Here is a 16,505-nt window from a genome sequence, read left to right as displayed (position 1 = left end):
ATAGACAATTATAGGCCATGTGTATTCAGTCCTGTCTATTACCTGGTGATGTGAGGGGCTGGGGAACCTCCATCATGACATCCTTGTACAGATCTTTGTGTTCTTCTAAATACTTCCACTCCTCCATGGAGAAATAGACAGCGACATCCTGACACCTTATAGGAACCTGACACACACAATGATAGAGTTATACCCCCAATCCCTTCATAGCTTTACTATAAAATGTTCCAGCATTCTCATTCCTAGCAGTGTCACCTCTCCAGTCAGCAGCTCAATCATCTTGTAGGTGAGATCTAGGATCTTCTGGTCATTGATGTCCTCATCTATCAGGTGGTGAGGTGGAAGCTCCGTGATTGGGCTCAGGGTTCTTCCCCACCATCCCTCAGACAAAGGGTCCTGACAGCGCTCACTAGAGGTCTTCTTCACTACTGTGTAATCCTGATTACGGAGAGACACATTCATAAATCTCACTACAGATATTTCCAGAGTCCTCACCTCTCCAGTTCTGTCCATCTGTTATTCCCATAGATAAGAATGATGTAATGTGACGTCATCAGAATCTCTCACCTCTCCAGTAAGCCGGAAGAGGATCTCTAGGGTGAGGAGTAATATTTTCTCAGCCATCTTGTCTGTGTCCATATTCATCTTTAATGCGTAATTCAGGAAAATTCTCCTCTATAGAAGATATTCACTGAGAGGATTCGATATTGTAGAGACCTGAATGAGAAGTTGAGCAGATGTAACATCATAAAAACCCTGTGTAATAATACAATTACTGGACATATTAAGGGAAACATTTGAGGAGATTTATGTTTTACAGTATCTAGTTTTTTTCTTTACATCTACTAATAAAGCCTATATATTTTAGGCCACAGACAACAAGCAGTTTCTTTCTCATAGACTCATCTTCCTTATTGCTAATTCTCATCTCATTTACCAACACTGGAATCGGCATTAGCAATACTGCAGGAGATATTGATTAAGCGTCACATGAGAAATAACTACTTTATGATGAAGACGAAATCTTCATCTTCCACTACGGCTCTATAAACGTATTTGGCCAGAGTCAGTCACTGACTACATCACCACCGGCCGCCTATATGTTTTCCGTCTTCACCGGATTGTCATCTTCTATCAAGTTAGATCTCAGGTCTGATTCACACTTAGAAGTTTGAGGCATTTATAAAAGCTTGTTTGTAAGACCACAAAGACAGGAGTTATTTGATACCAACATTTCCATGTACAGTGTTTTATGGGGTTTCAAAACAAAGTGTGAATCTCAAATTGAAATCATTGTTGTTGAGATTTTGTGTAAATTTCATAGCCTCCTCCTGTGTGCCTCCCCACATCAGGAGGAGGTTGTCGATAAATCGACCGTACCATACGGTTTTTTTGGGCTATAAATTTTGCTCTCATGGTAAATGTGTTGCTCCTCCCTTTTGGACATTAATCCAATGACGGTGAAAATTTGCTGCCCATACTTACTTCCCTCTTTTGTAAAAAATAAGTTAGTAACATAGTTTTTAAGGTTGAAGGAAGACTAAGTCCATCTAGTTCAACCCATAGCCTAACATGTTGATCCAGAGGAAGGCAAAAAAAAAACATGTGGCAAACACTAAGCTCCACATTGGGGAAAAAAATTCCTTCCCGACTCCATACGACAATCAGACTAGTTCCCTGGATCAACGCCCTATCAAGGAATCTAGTATATATAACCTGTAATATTATACTTTTCAAGAAAGGCATCCATGCCCTTCTTAAATTTTAATAGTGAATCACTCATTACATCACTGCTCTTACAGTAAAGAATCCCCGTCTGTGATTATGATTAAACCTTCTTTCCTCCAGACGTAGAAGATGCCCCCTTGTCCCCGTCTCTGGCCTCAGAGTAAAAAGATCAGTAGAAAGGTCTTTGTACTGTCCCTTCATATACTTGTACATAGTAATAAGATCACCCCTAAGCCTTCTTTTTTCCACACTAAATAACCCCAAGTGTAATAACCTGTCTTGGTATTGCAGTCCTCTAATAACCTTGGTCGCTCTTCTCTGCTCCCGCTCTAGTTCAGCTATGTCTTTCTTATACACCGGAGACCAAAACTGTACACAGTATTCTAAGTGTGGTCGCACTAATGACTTGTATAGAGGTAAAATTATGTTCTCCTCATGAGTATCTATGCCTCTTTTAATGCATCCCATTATTTTATTTGCCTTTGCAGCAGCTGCCTGACACTGGCCACTAAACGTAAGCTTGTCGTCCACCAATACACCCAGGTCTTTTTCAGCTACAGTTTTGCCCAGTGTGTTACAATTAAGCATATAATTATACATTTTATTTCCACTGCCCAAGTGCATTACCTTACATTTATCCCCATTAAAGCTCATTTGCCATTTATCAGCCCAAGCTTCTAGTTTACATAGATCCTCCTGTAATATAAAATTGTCCTCCTCTGTATTGATTACCCTGCAGAGTTTAGTGTCATCTTCAAATATTGAAATATTACTCTGTATGCCCCCTACAAGGTCGTTAATAAATATGTTAAAAAGAAGGGGGCCCAATACTGACCCCTGTGGTACCCCACTGTTAACTGAGACCCAGTCTGAGTGTTTTCCATTAATAACCACCCTTTGTTTCCTATCACTGAGCCAATTCTTAACCCACATACATATATTTTCCCCTATCCCCATTGTTCTCATTTTATGTATCAACCTTTTGTGTGGAACCGTATCAAAAGCTTTTAAAAAGTCCATATACACAACATCCACTGCATTTAATTGGTTCAGTCCAGAACTTGCCTCCTCATAAAAACTGATCAGATTAGTTTGACAGGAACGGTCCCTCATAAACCCATGTTGATATTGGGTCATGAGGTTATTCTTCTTCAGATACTCTAGTATAGCATCTCTTAGGAAACCCTCCAGGATTTTACCCACAGTAGAGGTTAAGCTTACTGGCCTATAATTTCCAAGTTCAGTTTTTGTCCCCTTTTTGAATATTGGCACCACATTTGCTATACGACAGTCCGGTGGTACAAACCCTGTTATTATGGAATCTTTAAAGATTAAAAATAATGGTCTATCTATGACGTTACTTAATTCCTGCAGTACTCGCGGGTGTATCCCATCCGGGCCCAGGGATTTGTCAACTTTACTGATTTTTAGACGCCGCCGTACTTTCTGATGGGTTAAGCAAGTGACATTTAATGAAGAATTTTTGTTATCACTAATCATGTTTTCTGTCATGCGATTTTCTTGTGTAAATACGGTTGAAAAAAAATCATTTAGCATATTGGCTTTTTCCTCATCCTCATCCACCATTTCACCCAGACTATTTTTAAGGGGGCCAACACTATCATTTTTTACTATTTATGTAATTAAAGAATATTTTGGGGTTATTTTTACTTTCTCTGGCAATGATTCTCTCTGCCTCAATCTTTGCTGCCTTGATTTGCTTTTTTACATAATTTATTTAATTTTCTATATTTATTTAATGCCTCATCACTACCTACTTGCTTTAGTTCCCTAAATGCTTTATTTTTGTCACTTATTGCGCCCCTTACAGCTCTATTTAGCCATAGTGGTTTCCTCCTATTTCTAGCATGTTTATTCCCAAAGGGTATATATTGTGCACAGGTCCTATTCAGGATGTTAATAAATGTCTCCCATTTGCTTTGTGTAGTTTTATGTTTCAGGATATCGTCCCAGTTTATTGCACTAAGATCATCTCTCAACCGTTGGAAATTGGCCTTCCTGAAGTTTAGTGTCCTTGAAACCTCTCTACTACACATCTTATTAAAGGTTACATGAAAATGTATTATTTTGTGATCACTATTACCCAAGTGACCCCCAACTCGTATATTTGATATGCGGTCTGGCCTGTTGGTTAATATTAGGTCTAGCAGTGCCCCCCTTCTTGTTGGGTCCTGAACCAGTTGTGAAAGGTAATGGTCTCTCATAGTTGTCAAAAACCCATTACCTTTGCTTGAACTACATGTTTCTATCCCCCAATGTATTTCAGGATAATTGAAGTCTCCCATAATAATGACTTCTCCTTGAGTCGCTGCTTCATCTATTTGCTTTACGAGGATATTCTCCACTACTTCCATTCTTTTTGGAGACTTATAACAAACCCCTATCAGTAATTTATTATTTTTTCCCCCTCCCCTTATCTTCACCCACAGGGACTCTACATTTTCATTAGATTCACCTGTATCCTCCCGCAAGACGGATTTTAAGGATCATTTTACATATAAACACCCCCCCCCCCCCCATCGCTTGTTTGTACGGTCATTTCTGAACAGACTATAGCCCTGTAAATTAACTGCCCAGTCATGGCTCTCGTCCACGTCTTAGATATCCCTACCATGTCATAATTATTTTCCAACAAAATTAATTCTAATTCCTCCATTTTGTTGATGAGGCTTCTGGCATTAGTGTACATTCATTTTATGTATCTCTCTGTACCTCTATTCCTTCTTACTTTATTGACTGTTCTAACCCCACCCCCAATTTCTTTATTTGTGCCCAGGTCACTATCTGCACTATCTTACCCACCTATAAAATGAATACCCCCCCCAATCCCTAGTTTAAACACTCCTCCAACCTTCTAGCCATTTTCTCCCCCAGCACAGCTGCACCCTCCCCACTGAGGTGCAGCCGGTCCCTAGCGAAGAGTCTGTAGCCAACTGTGAAGTCGGCCAAGTTCTCCAGGAACCCAAATCCCTCCTTCCTACACCAGTTCTTGAGCCACTTATTTATCTCCCTAATCTCCCGTTGCCTCTCTGGCGTGGCACGTGGTACCGGTAGTATTTCAGAGAATACCACCTTGGAGGTCCTTCCTTTCAGCTTGCAGCCTAATTCCCTGAAATCATCTTTAAGGACCTTCCACCTACCTTTAACTTTGTCATTTGTGCCAATGTGCACCATGACTGCTGGGTCCTCACCAGCCCCTCCCAGTAATCTGTCAACCCGATCAGCGATGTGCCGGACTCGAGCGCCAGGTAGGCAGCACACTGTTCGACGATCCCTGTCTTTGTGACAGATTGCCCTGTCTGTTCCCCTAATAATTGAGTCCCCCACTACCAGCACCTGCATGGCCTGCCCTGCTCTCCCATTTTCCTCTTTACTGGAGCTGACACTCCTCCGGCTTTCAGGGGACATGCCTTGCTGCAGCAGTGCTACCCCTGGACCGTCACTCCCCTCATCTGCCAACTTTGCAAACTTATTGGGGTGTGCCAGATCAGGACTAGCCTCCCTGGCACTCTTCCCTCTACCCCCACTTCTGTCACCCAACTAACAGCCTCACTGTCCTGCAGCTCCCGACTACCACCCTACCCCACATCTACCCCAGTGAGCTGCTGCTCAGTGAGCAGCAGACTCCTTTCCATATTGACAAATTGATTGTCAAAGCAGAAATAATTATGATTTAGAAGAAATGTAACTGACATGATAATGAAATCTTTTATTTCTACTGTATACGTGCTATAGGTATCCAAGTGATAGCTCAGGCTAGTTAATGCTACACTGTGTGGTATGGATGAGTATAGAGAAACACACGTGGTCAAAATTGTTAGTACTCCTCGTTTAACCCCGTACTGGCCAGGGGCATATTAGTACGCCCCAGGCCATCACCCCCGGTTCATCACGGGCTCCGGCACTGAGCCCGCACCGAACCGGGCACATTTCAGCTGATTCTTACAGCTGACATGTGCCCGCAACAGCCTCGGGTGGAATCTCGATCCACCCGCGGCTTTTAACCAGTTAAATGCTGCTGTCAATCTCTGACAGTTGCATTTAACAGGGCCGCACCAGAAGTGTGTCACTTACCCCGCCCATTGGTGACCCCGTCATGTGATCGCAGGTCACTGATGGGTGGGCATGGCAACCCGGGGTCTGCAGCAGACCCCAGTGGTTGTCATGAAAAGATGGCTATGAGCGCCACCTAGTGGTCGGCGCTAATAGCACAGGAGCATTTCGGCTACATAGAGGTGATCTGCTCATCGCCTCTATGTAGCAGAGGCAATCAGACAGTTGCTGCTTCTAGTCTCCTATGGAGACTATAGAAGCAAGCAAAAAGTGTAGAAAAATGTTTTTAAAAATATTAAAAAATGTAAAAAATATAAAAAGTTCCAACAATCTTGAAGGAGTTCCCAGAGATGCTTAGCACTTGTTGGCCCTTTTGCCTTAACTCTGCGGTCCAGCTCACCCCAAACCATCTCGATTGGGTTCAGGTCTGGTGACTGTGGAGGCCAGGTCATCTGGCGTAGCTCCCCATCACTCTCCTTGGTCAAATAGCCCTTACACAGCTTGGAAGTGTGTTTGGGGTCATTGTCCTATTGAAAAATAAATGATGGTCCAACTAAACGCAAACTGGATGGAATAGCATGCCGCTGCAAGATGCTGTGGTAGCCATGCTGGTTCAGTATGCCTTCAATTTTGAATAAATCCCCAACAGTGTCACCAGCAAAGCACCCCCACGCCATCACACCTCCTCCTCCATGCTTCACGGTGGGAACCAGGCATGTAGAGTCCATCCGTTCACCTTTTCTGCGTCGCACAAAGACACCGTGGTTGGAACCAAAGATCTCAAATTTGGACTCATCAGACCAAAGCACAGATTTCCACTGGTCTAATGTCCATTCCTTGTGTTCATTAGCCCAAACAAGTCTTTTCTGCTTGTTGTCTGTCCTTAGCAGTGGTTTCCTAGCAGCTATTTTACCATGAAGGCCTGCTGCACAAAGTCTCCTCTTAATAGTTGTTCTAGAGATTTTGTCTGCTGCTAGAACTCTGTGTGGCATTGACCTGGTCTCTAATCTGAGCTGCTGTTAACCTGCGATTTCTGAGGCTGGTGACTCGGATAAACTTATCCTCAGAAGCAGAGGTGACTCTTGGTTTTCCTTTCCTGGGGCGGTCCTCATGTGAGCCAGTTTCTTTGTAGGGCTTGATGGTTTTTGCAACTGTACTTGGGGACACATTCAAAGTTTGCCCAATTTTTCGGACTAACTGACCTTCATTTCTTAAAGTAATGATGGCCACTCATTTTTCTTTACTTAGAATTTGTATTATGGCAAGAAAAAAGCAGCTAACAGTCTATTCAGTAGGACTATCAGCTGTGTATTCACCAGACTTCTGCACAACACAACTGATGGTCCCAACCCCATTTATAAGGCAAGAAATCCCACTTATTAAACCTGACAGGGCACACCTGTGAAGTGAAAACCATTTCCGGTGATTACCTCTTGAAGCTCATCAAGAGAATGCCAAGAATGTGCAAAGCAGTCATCAAAGCAAAAGGTGGCTACTTTGAAGAACCTAGAATATAAGACATATTTTCAGTTGTTTCACACTTTTTTGTTAAGTATATAATTCCACATGTGTTAATTCATAGTTTTGATGCCTTCAGTGTGTACTCATGAAAATACAGAAAAATCTTTAAATGAGGTGTGTCTAAACTTTTGGTCTGTACTATATTATATATATATATATATATATATATATATATATATATATATATATATATATATATATATACACACACGCACACACACACTTTTGTACTTGGCAGGTCCACATCAGATGTTAAGGAGATGAATGAGAGAGACTAAAGTCCAAAACTAAACTTTTCAATACTTTATGAATGCTTCTTCAGCATTATGCAGAGTCAGGAACTTTCCGGTTACATGTAAAAGTATATAACTTTTGTTACAAGCCACAACAGTCCAGTAAACTATTATGGGAAGGCCCATCATCACCTGTGGGGATCATACGGGTTGAGATGTGTCGCTACGGCCCCTCAGAGCTACTCTCAGCTCCCAGTTGATTTGTGAGGACCTCGCTGGCTGAGGTGCATAGGTACAACTCCTCACTAGTACTGTCAAAGTCTATTTGATGAGGGCCACATACTCCTTCTATGGCACTGCATCTTCAGTTCTCCAGAGGTGTTTGGCGACACTTTGGCTTCCTCACTAGTATATACAATTTTTGCTTAAGATAAGGAATCCTTCTTTAACTTAATCTCCTTTAATTAGGCCTACTGTCTACTCAGGGCAAAGTTCTGTACTATCTAAGTAGACCTCCTGGCCTGAGCTTAGGACCTTGACCTGCTCTTGGTCTCCGCTATGCTCCCTGCCTGGAATCCAGATTCCCACTGCCATTATATATTTGCTTTCTTTTAGAACACACTATTTGATGTCTCCCTCCTGGCACACAACACCCTGCAACCAGATGGACTGAAGGTCTGTATTTCTCACGTACTTATCCCTATCTTACTCATCACCAGGAAATTGTTCTCCTGTGTACCCATCTAGCTCAGAATGAGGGCGCTCAGACAGTATGATTTCCTGCACAATTTCTGATATTAAAACACACACTACAAATCCAACCCAGTTCCTGAGGTGTGCTGCTCCGGTCTGTCCATTGTGAGTACTGAGTCTCCATACTGCAGGTGTGATGTAGTGAAGCCATTGTGCCTGCAGTGTATGGAGTCTTAGACTCACAGGCGAAGGATGAATGGTGGATCAGTGAACTTTCGACTCCCTGATTCACTATTTATCCAATGGTATCACTGTCATGGGAATGTGGAGATCACTGAAATTGTGAAGATGGGTAAAGAGAGTGTGCTCGGTGGCAAGCCCTCTCAATTCGTGGGCACCATAGTGGTCGCATGGGCTGCCGCTATTGATGAAACGGTCCTGCTAACTATTTATTTTACTCACTTATATAGCGTCATTAATTCCACAGCGCTTTACAGACATTATGGGCACTCACAATCTAAATTCCCTATCATTGTGTCTTTGGAGTGTGGGAGGAAACCGGAGAACAAGGAGGAAACTCACGCAAACAAGGGGAGAACATACAAACTCCTTGCACTGTTGTGTGGTAAATATCTCATAGGTCCTGAGTTCATTAGTATCTGCACCAAGAATGGGGCTAAGGCCACGGCCCCACTATCAGTATTTGGTCAGTATTTTTTCTCAGGAGTGGGAGCCAAAACCAGGATTGGTGCACTTGTTTCTATTATACATTTTCTCTGTTTCTCACCTGGTTTTTGGCTCCCACTCCTGAGAAAATATGATGATTGCTTACCGGTAATTCGATTTTCCAAAACCATGACAGCACCGTACAGAGAGAGAGTGTCGGCCCCCAGGAACAGGAAACCTACCAAAATAAAAGGGGCGGCACCTCTCTTCCTCCCCAATGTGTTTAAAGAGAATAAGAGGTAAACGCCTTGTTAAGACATATATTCATACAACAATAGTTATCAATATTCACCTTATAGTGTTTGCACAAACCAGTGGATTTTTTTTTCCCGAAAACAGGAAGTTTTTGCAGCACCAAAGTAAAAGAGAAGGGAGGTAAGTAGGACGTATACCCTGAGGGGGATCAGGGTCAGAGGCAGAGATAAGGTAAAATTATGGTCATTCTAACTCATCTGGCCATCGTGCACTTAGTAACTGCTTTACCCTTGTTTGCCCCCTGAAAAGAAACAAACATGGCTGAGGACTTTCTCCACTGATTCGTTACCTCAAGGTATTTAAGGATACACCTTCTCACATCTAGGGAGTGAAATTTAATTTCCCCTTGGGTCTTTAGTTCATCACAAAACGAAGGCAGCACTATTTCCTGACTTCTGTGAAATTTAGAGCTTACTTTTGGGAGGAAAGCTGGATCTGGCCTCAATATCACCTTATCTTGTAAGATGTTTGTAAAAGGGGGATTGATTGATAGAGCCTTTAACTCACTCACCCGCCTAGCAGAGGTTAGTGCCACCAGTAGTACTATTTTTAGTGTAAACACTTTAATAGCAGCGGATGAGATGGGTTCAAAGGGAGCCTTGTAAGGGCATTCAGGACTAAATTAAAGGTCCCAGAGAGCTACCGTAGGACTGTCTATAGTTCTGGACGAAAAAGATGCCTTTATAAACCTATATATCCATGGATGATCAGTTATTTTATGATCAAATAGCGCCCCTAGGGCTGATACCTGCACCTTTAAAGGAGCTAGTGGAGAGACCCCTCTCTAGATCTTTTTGAAGGAATCCTAGTATTTCCAAAATGGGAACTAGCTGACTTTAGGGAGTCATGACCCGACTGGAAAATTTAAGAAATTTATTCCAAATCTTTTCATATTTAAGGGAGATTACTTTTTCTGTTCAACAGGAGAGTTGAAATTAAATTTTCTGAAAAACCCCTGTCCGATAACAATCGCCTCTCAAGTTCCAGGCAGTTAGGTGTAATCTGGGAACCTGAGGATGGGTCACCGGACCTTGGGATAGTAGATCTGGATAGTCGGGTGGGATCCAGGGGTCCGAGACTGATATGACTCTTCGCCAAGAAAACCAGGCCCTTTTCGGCCAGAAGGGGGCAATCAGTATTATTCTGGCTTTTTCCTCGCGTATCTTCTTTAATACTATGGGAATCAAGGGAAAGACCGAGAAGGCATTTGCCATGCGAAACCCCATTCCTGCAGAAGGTCGTCCACCCGGTCTGGTGACTTTCTTGGATTTAGAGAATATAATTTTTCTACCTGATGGTTTTCTCTGGTGGCAAATAAATCTATTTCCGGAAGACCCCAGGCCAGACAAATCTGATTGAAGACTCTTCTGTTTAGAGCCTATTCTCCTTGATTGACTGAATGGCGAATGAAAAAAAAAAAAAAAATCGGTGATGATATTTTCTGAACCCCTTAAGAGGCGGCTTGAAAGTGATAGAAGATTTTGCCCCACCATGGAGAATATTTTCTCTACCTCTAACATTAATGGGTCTGACCTGGTCCCCCTTGGCGATTTAAATAAGCCACTGCTGTGCTGTTGTCCGATAGGATTGCTACATCCTTCCCCCATGCAGTATTTTAAGGTTGACTATAATGCTTTCCTGACTGCAGTCAGTTCTTTTAGGTTTGAAGAACCGCTTTTTAATTTGAAATCCCATAGACCCTGAAACCAACCCCCCTCTAGGTGGGCACCCCAACCTGTTGGGCTTGTGTCCGTGGTGATTACGACTGGATTTTGTACTGTCCATGGGACATTCAAGAGATTTTTTGAATCTGCCCACCAATTTAGAGAATTTAGTGTTTTTGCAGACAGCTGAAATTTGTAGTCCAGCCGATCTCCTACCGAGGTCTGTATTTTCAGGATCTCCCAGTGTAGCCTTCTTGTGTGGAAATGAGCCCACATGTACCGCTGCAATTGTTGCTGTCAGGGATCCTAGCAAGGACATGGCTTCTCTTACCGAGATATGTCTTTCTTGAATATTTGCGATTTTTTGTTTGATTTTTTGAACCTTCTCTTATAGGAGGAAGCAACGCTGATGAATAGCATCCAGGTTGATGCCCAGAAAACTTTGAAGTTGGATGGGCTTGGGTCTTGATTTTTCTTCGTTTACTATCCAACCCAACCTTGTTATGGTGGATAGAACTTGTTTGGCTGCTACAGTACAGGCTTTTTCTGAGTCCCCGACTATTAAAAAATCGTCTAGGTATGGCACTATTAATGTCTTTTTTCCATACATAGGATGTCATTTCTGCCAATACCTTGGTAAAAATTCTGGGCGCTATTGACTCCCCAAATGGCAGGCACTGATATTGCAGATGCAAGAGGTTGCCTTGGAATTCTACGGCCACCTTGAGATATTGTTGGTGGTCTGGGTGGATTGGGATGTGATAGTATGTATCCTTTAAGTTTATCACTGCCATGAAACAGAAGGGGTGCAAAAGCTTTACTGTCGATTTCAAAGTCTCCATCTTGAATTCTTCTGTTTTTATACATACGTTCAAGGCTTTTAGATTTATTATTGTTCTGTAGGAACCATAAGGCTTTTTTTTTATTAGAAATAGATTGCTGTAAAATCCTCTTCCTTTTTCTAGCTCTGGCACACTGACTAACATGAGTTTGTCTGGTAACTTTATGATTTCCGCTTCTAATGCGATCTGATTTGTCTTGCCTACCCGGGTCTCTATCATCCAAAGTGGGGGAATGGAAGAAAAAATTATTTTTAAGCCTCTGGAAAGGGGATCCGCTACCCATTGAGTAGCGGGCAGCGAGGCCCACTGATAAAAAAACTGCTTTAATCTTCCCCCACTGGTAAACTGGCGTCTTTGGTGTTTGGGAGCTCCTTTGTAGGTGGCGCCCTTATTAAACAGGAATCCCTTGGACTGACTCCTGTCTCTTCTCCAGGCTCGACCCCCTCTTCCACTATCCTCTCTCTGGCTTCTTCCTTTTCCCCTAGTTTTTGACCCGTGAAAGGATTTTTTATATTTTTGAGAGGGAAAGGGAAAAGTTTTCTTTTTATCGGCCGCCTTCTCTAATATGTCGTCCAGGACTGTCCCGAATAAATAGTCACCTTGGCAGGGAATGGCACAATTTCATTTTGGATTGGAAATTAGCTGACCAATTCTTAAGTCAAAGGGCTCTCCGTGCCGAGTTTGAGAGACCACAGGCCCGGGCCGCAAAGCTCACTCTGTCTATTGAGGCTTCAGCCAAGAAGTCAGCTGCTTTCTGGATAGTGGGGAGTGCTTACAGGAGTTGTTCCCTAGGACATTTATTACTTATCTGGGACTCCAGTTCTTGTAGCCACTTTACTAGAGACCTGGCAGTACATGTGGCTGCGATGCTGGGCTTAAAGGAACCTGCTGCTGCATCCCATGTGCCCCTCAGGAAAGTGTCAACCTTTTTATCTAAAGGATCTTTTAGAGAACCTAGATCCTCAAAAGGAAGGGCTACCTCCTTAGAAACTCGGGCAATAGCCACGTCAATCTTTGGGGATCTTTCCCAAACATTAATCAACTCATCTTCAAAAGATTACTTCTGTTTAAGTGTGTTTGGGATGGACACCTTTTTAACTGTTTTTTCCACTCTTTTTCTATCAAGGAAAGCAAGTTTTTGTGGACTAGGAACAACCGATGTTTGTGCTCCTCCAGGTTACTCAACATAGAATCCTGCACAGATCTATGCTCCCTCGGGGTCTCTATCCCCATAGTAGACCTAATGATTTTTAGTAGTTTTGTCGTTTCTTCCACCGGGAAGCAAGGTTGGCCATATTCCCCATCAGATGAAGATGGTTCTGAGCTATCAGAGTCAACTAATTCCCCTGATTCTTCCTTTTCCTTCTCTGAGCTAAGGTCTGAGTGTGTATGCTGTATGCCTGAGGAGGTGGATGGACCCCGAGTATGTCGTATTTCCTTTTTTACAGTGTTTTTAACTTAGTCTTTGATTAAGGTTTTTATCTCCTGAAACAGAGACAGGGATTCCTCCATTACTGTTTTCTCTATACCGGCCCGGCAAAGTTTTTTTAGTGTATAACTTCGGTAAAGCTTCCTTGCATAAGGCACATTCTTTATTTTTTGTCTTGGTCACTGTTTTCCTGGGTCTATTCTAAAATAGGTAATGACACTAGTCAGTATGTGTGTGTGGGCAGTAGAAACACTCACTCCGTCATAGGGCCCTGGAACTATCGCGCCAGGAGCAGGTCTTGGCTCATCTCCTTCAGGTATGTTTGAATTCTCCATCTTCTCAGCAGGGACTGGAACACCAAACTTAGAGCAGTAGCACACTCAGCAATGTTATACCAAGCACACTTCAGCTGATCAGGGACCGACACCATGTGCCACTTATAATCGGTGTGGGAGGAGCAGGGGTTGGTCTCTCCACCTTACAGGGCATACCGCCCTGTAGCCCCCGCTGACATCATATCCAGCATCACTATGACCCCGGAAGTGACCCCGCACGGCACATGTGCCGTTCTGCAAACCGGCGCCATCTTTCTTATGCGCTCCCAATGCTCTGCGCTCCTCTCAGCACCAACCTCCGAATCCGGAGGTGGCCCGCTGAAGTCCTGCGCTCTGGTTGGAGCGATTCCTCCAAGAAAAGTGCCCCCACCTCTTGGAACAGCCCAGGTTTACCGGGTCAGCACGGCACCAGGAGAAATCTCCCCAGGTATACTGTTCCACCGTAGGCATCCTCTTCCAGGAACAGGAAACCACACTGGGGAGGAAGAGAGGTTCCGCCCCTTTTATTTTAGTAGGTTTCCTGTTCCTGGGGCAGAAACTCTCTCTGTATGGTGCTGTCATGATGAAGGGTAAAACTACTGACTGAATACTGACCAGATACTGATAATGGGCTGTGACCTAAGTGAGTATTTATTCATTAGCCATGCCGCCCCTTAAAATAAAATCTTAAACTTTTTTTAAATACTAGATGGTGGCCCGATTCTAATGCATCGGGTATTCTAGAATAGGTATGCGGCTGACCGGGTGCAATCAGCAGAGCTGTGTTTAAATTTGGGGCCAAAATCGCTGATTGGTCGCGTTCGGCAACCGCGACCAATCAGCAAAGCGGTGTTTAAATTTGGCGGCAATATCGATGATTGGTCGCGGGCGGCGGCCACGACCAATCAGCGAACCGTGTTAGTGAGGACTGGAGAGCGTGTTTAAATTTGGCACCAAAATCGCTGATTAGTCGCGACCAATCAGCAGAGCGGTGTTTAAATTTGGTGCCAATACTGCTGACTGGTCGCGGCCGCCGACCGCGACCAATCAGCAGAGCGATGCAGGGCGGGGTTTAAATTTGGCGCCAATTTAAACACGGCAAATTCAAACACCGCTGTGCTGATTGGTCGCCGACGCTGTGCGCGACCAATCACCGATTTTGGCGGCACATTTAAATGTCCCGGGTTCTCGGAGCGGAAGTATCCGCACAGGCAGCGGCGCTGACATCCATGCGGCTAGGGTGTGAAGGGAGGACTAGGGAGCGGCGCTGACATCCAATTAGTCGCGGCCGCTATTTAAATGTGCCGCACAAATCGGTGATTGGTCGCCGACTTGGCCCGCGACCAATCACTGATCTTGCGGCCAAAGTTAAACAGTATTGTGCTGATTGGTCGCGGACGCTGCCCGCGACCAATCACCGATTTGGGCGCCAAATTTAAATATCGGCCGCGACCAATCACCGATCTTGGCTCCACATTTAAACACCGCTGTGCTGATTGGTCGCCGACGCTGGGCGCGACCCATCACCGATTTTGGCGCCACATTTAAATAGCGTCCGCGACCAATCCGCACAGCGGTGTTTAAATGTGGAGCCAAGATCGGTGATTGGTCGCGGCCCATATTTAAATTTGGCGCCCAAATCGGTGATTGGTCGCGGGCAGCGTCCGCGACCAATCAGCACAGTACTGTTTAACTTTGGCTGCAAGATCAGTGATTGGTCGCGGGCCAAGTCGGCGACCAATCACCGATTTGTGCGGCACATTTAAATAGCGGCCGCGACCAATTGGATGTCAGCGCCGCTCCCCGGTCCTCCCTTCACACCCTAGCCGCATGGATGTCAGCGGCGCTGCCTGTGCGGATACTTCCGCTCCGAGCACCCGGGACATGAGCGGGCGCTGGCAGCAGAAGTATCCCGACCCGCAGCGCCGCTCCCCGGTCCTCCCTTCACACCCTAGCCGCTGATGTCCCCACAGTATCCGCATGGTGTTACAAAGGTCCGGACATTTGTGTTAAAAATCGCTGCTTGGTCACTGGCGCAGCCCGCGACCAATCACCGATTTGGGCGCCAAATTTAAATATTGGCCGCGACCAATCACCGATCTTGGCTTCACATTTAAACACCGCTGTGCTGATTGGTCGCGGCCGATATTTAAATTTGGCGCCCAAATAGGTGATTGGTCGCGGGCAGCGCCAGCGACCAATCAGCGATTTTTAACACAAATTTCCGGACCTTTGTAACACCATGCGGATACAGTGGGGACATCAGCGGCTAGGGTGTGAAGGGAAGACCGGGGAGCGGCGCTGCGAGTCCGGATACTTCTGCTGCGAGCGCCCGCTCATGTCCCGGGTGTTAGAACCTTGCTCTTAGGTTTTTTCTATTGCTGGTCACATGACCTTGTTGGCCTATTTAGTCCTGCTCCGCCCTTCTGGCTTTGCTGGACTTCATTGTATTACTACTCTTTAGCTAGCCTGTGCTCAGTATCTAACTCTGTTAGTTTGCTTGGTCTTCGGACCTCTGTGTTCTATATATTTTGTTTGTTTGTCTGTCTGCTACTATTTCTGTTAGGAGGTGTCCATTTTGCTCCCAGTCCCTAGTACTTGTAGGGATTCCTTCCCCACATCTATAGGTCTCCGTACAGACTAGCTGAGGACTTTAGCAGGTCTGATCGCAGGATCAGGTTCCCTGTTACATCGTAGGGATCAAGCTGAGTTCTATCGTAGGGACAGATCTCCTCTCTTTCCTTAGCTCTGGTAGCAGAACATAACAGTAAGTCCAGCCTGCAAATTCTCTAAGGAAAGATTTTTCTGTTCCATCATGGTGTCGGTTCTGGATTTGGCTAAACGCCTGCAGGGACTCTCTCTGGAGGTGGCCGAGCTCCATCAGCACGTGAGTAACTGTCCTGGAGCACATTTCTTGGAGCCTAAGGTACGTTTGCCTGATTTATTTTTTGGTGAACACCAAGAATTTTTTTCATTTAAAAATGCTTGCTTATTGTATTTTCGTTTGAGACCCAGGTCCTCTGGGG

General features: G+C 44.5%; 2 protein-coding genes across 4 annotated transcripts in view; both read right to left on the bottom strand.

The window, feature by feature from the left end:
* The window catches only part of LOC141182798 (gastrula zinc finger protein XlCGF66.1-like), a 362,704-nt gene that overhangs the window by 175,797 nt on the left and 170,402 nt on the right, over positions 1 to 16,505 (bottom strand). The window lies entirely within an intron of this gene.
* LOC141182796 (uncharacterized) overlaps positions 1 to 16,505 on the bottom strand; it is a 36,696-nt gene that overhangs the window by 9,559 nt on the left and 10,632 nt on the right. Inside the window, exons 1-4 of one of the 3 annotated variants that reach the window (XM_073660907.1) lie at positions 7,233 to 7,303; positions 568 to 717; positions 256 to 438; positions 43 to 166 (exon numbers count right to left, since the gene is read on the bottom strand). In XM_073660907.1, the coding sequence (XP_073517008.1) occupies positions 43 to 166; positions 256 to 438; positions 568 to 645 (385 nt within the window). In that variant the 5' untranslated portion in view covers positions 646 to 717; positions 7,233 to 7,303. Of the gene's footprint in view, positions 1 to 42; positions 167 to 255; positions 439 to 567; positions 718 to 7,201; positions 7,304 to 16,505 lie in introns of those variants that run through there. The other 2 variants (XM_073660908.1, XM_073660906.1) reach the window with 2 other exon arrangements.

Source organism: Phyllobates terribilis, unplaced genomic scaffold (genome assembly GCF_046119375.1).
Source record: "Phyllobates terribilis strain yellow unplaced genomic scaffold, ASM4611937v1 Scaffold_36__1_contigs__length_13169755, whole genome shotgun sequence".
Taxonomy (NCBI): domain Eukaryota; kingdom Metazoa; phylum Chordata; class Amphibia; order Anura; family Dendrobatidae; genus Phyllobates; species Phyllobates terribilis.
The sequence above is the reverse complement of the archived record's forward strand: the minus strand, read 5'-3'. Positions and strand labels throughout refer to the sequence as shown.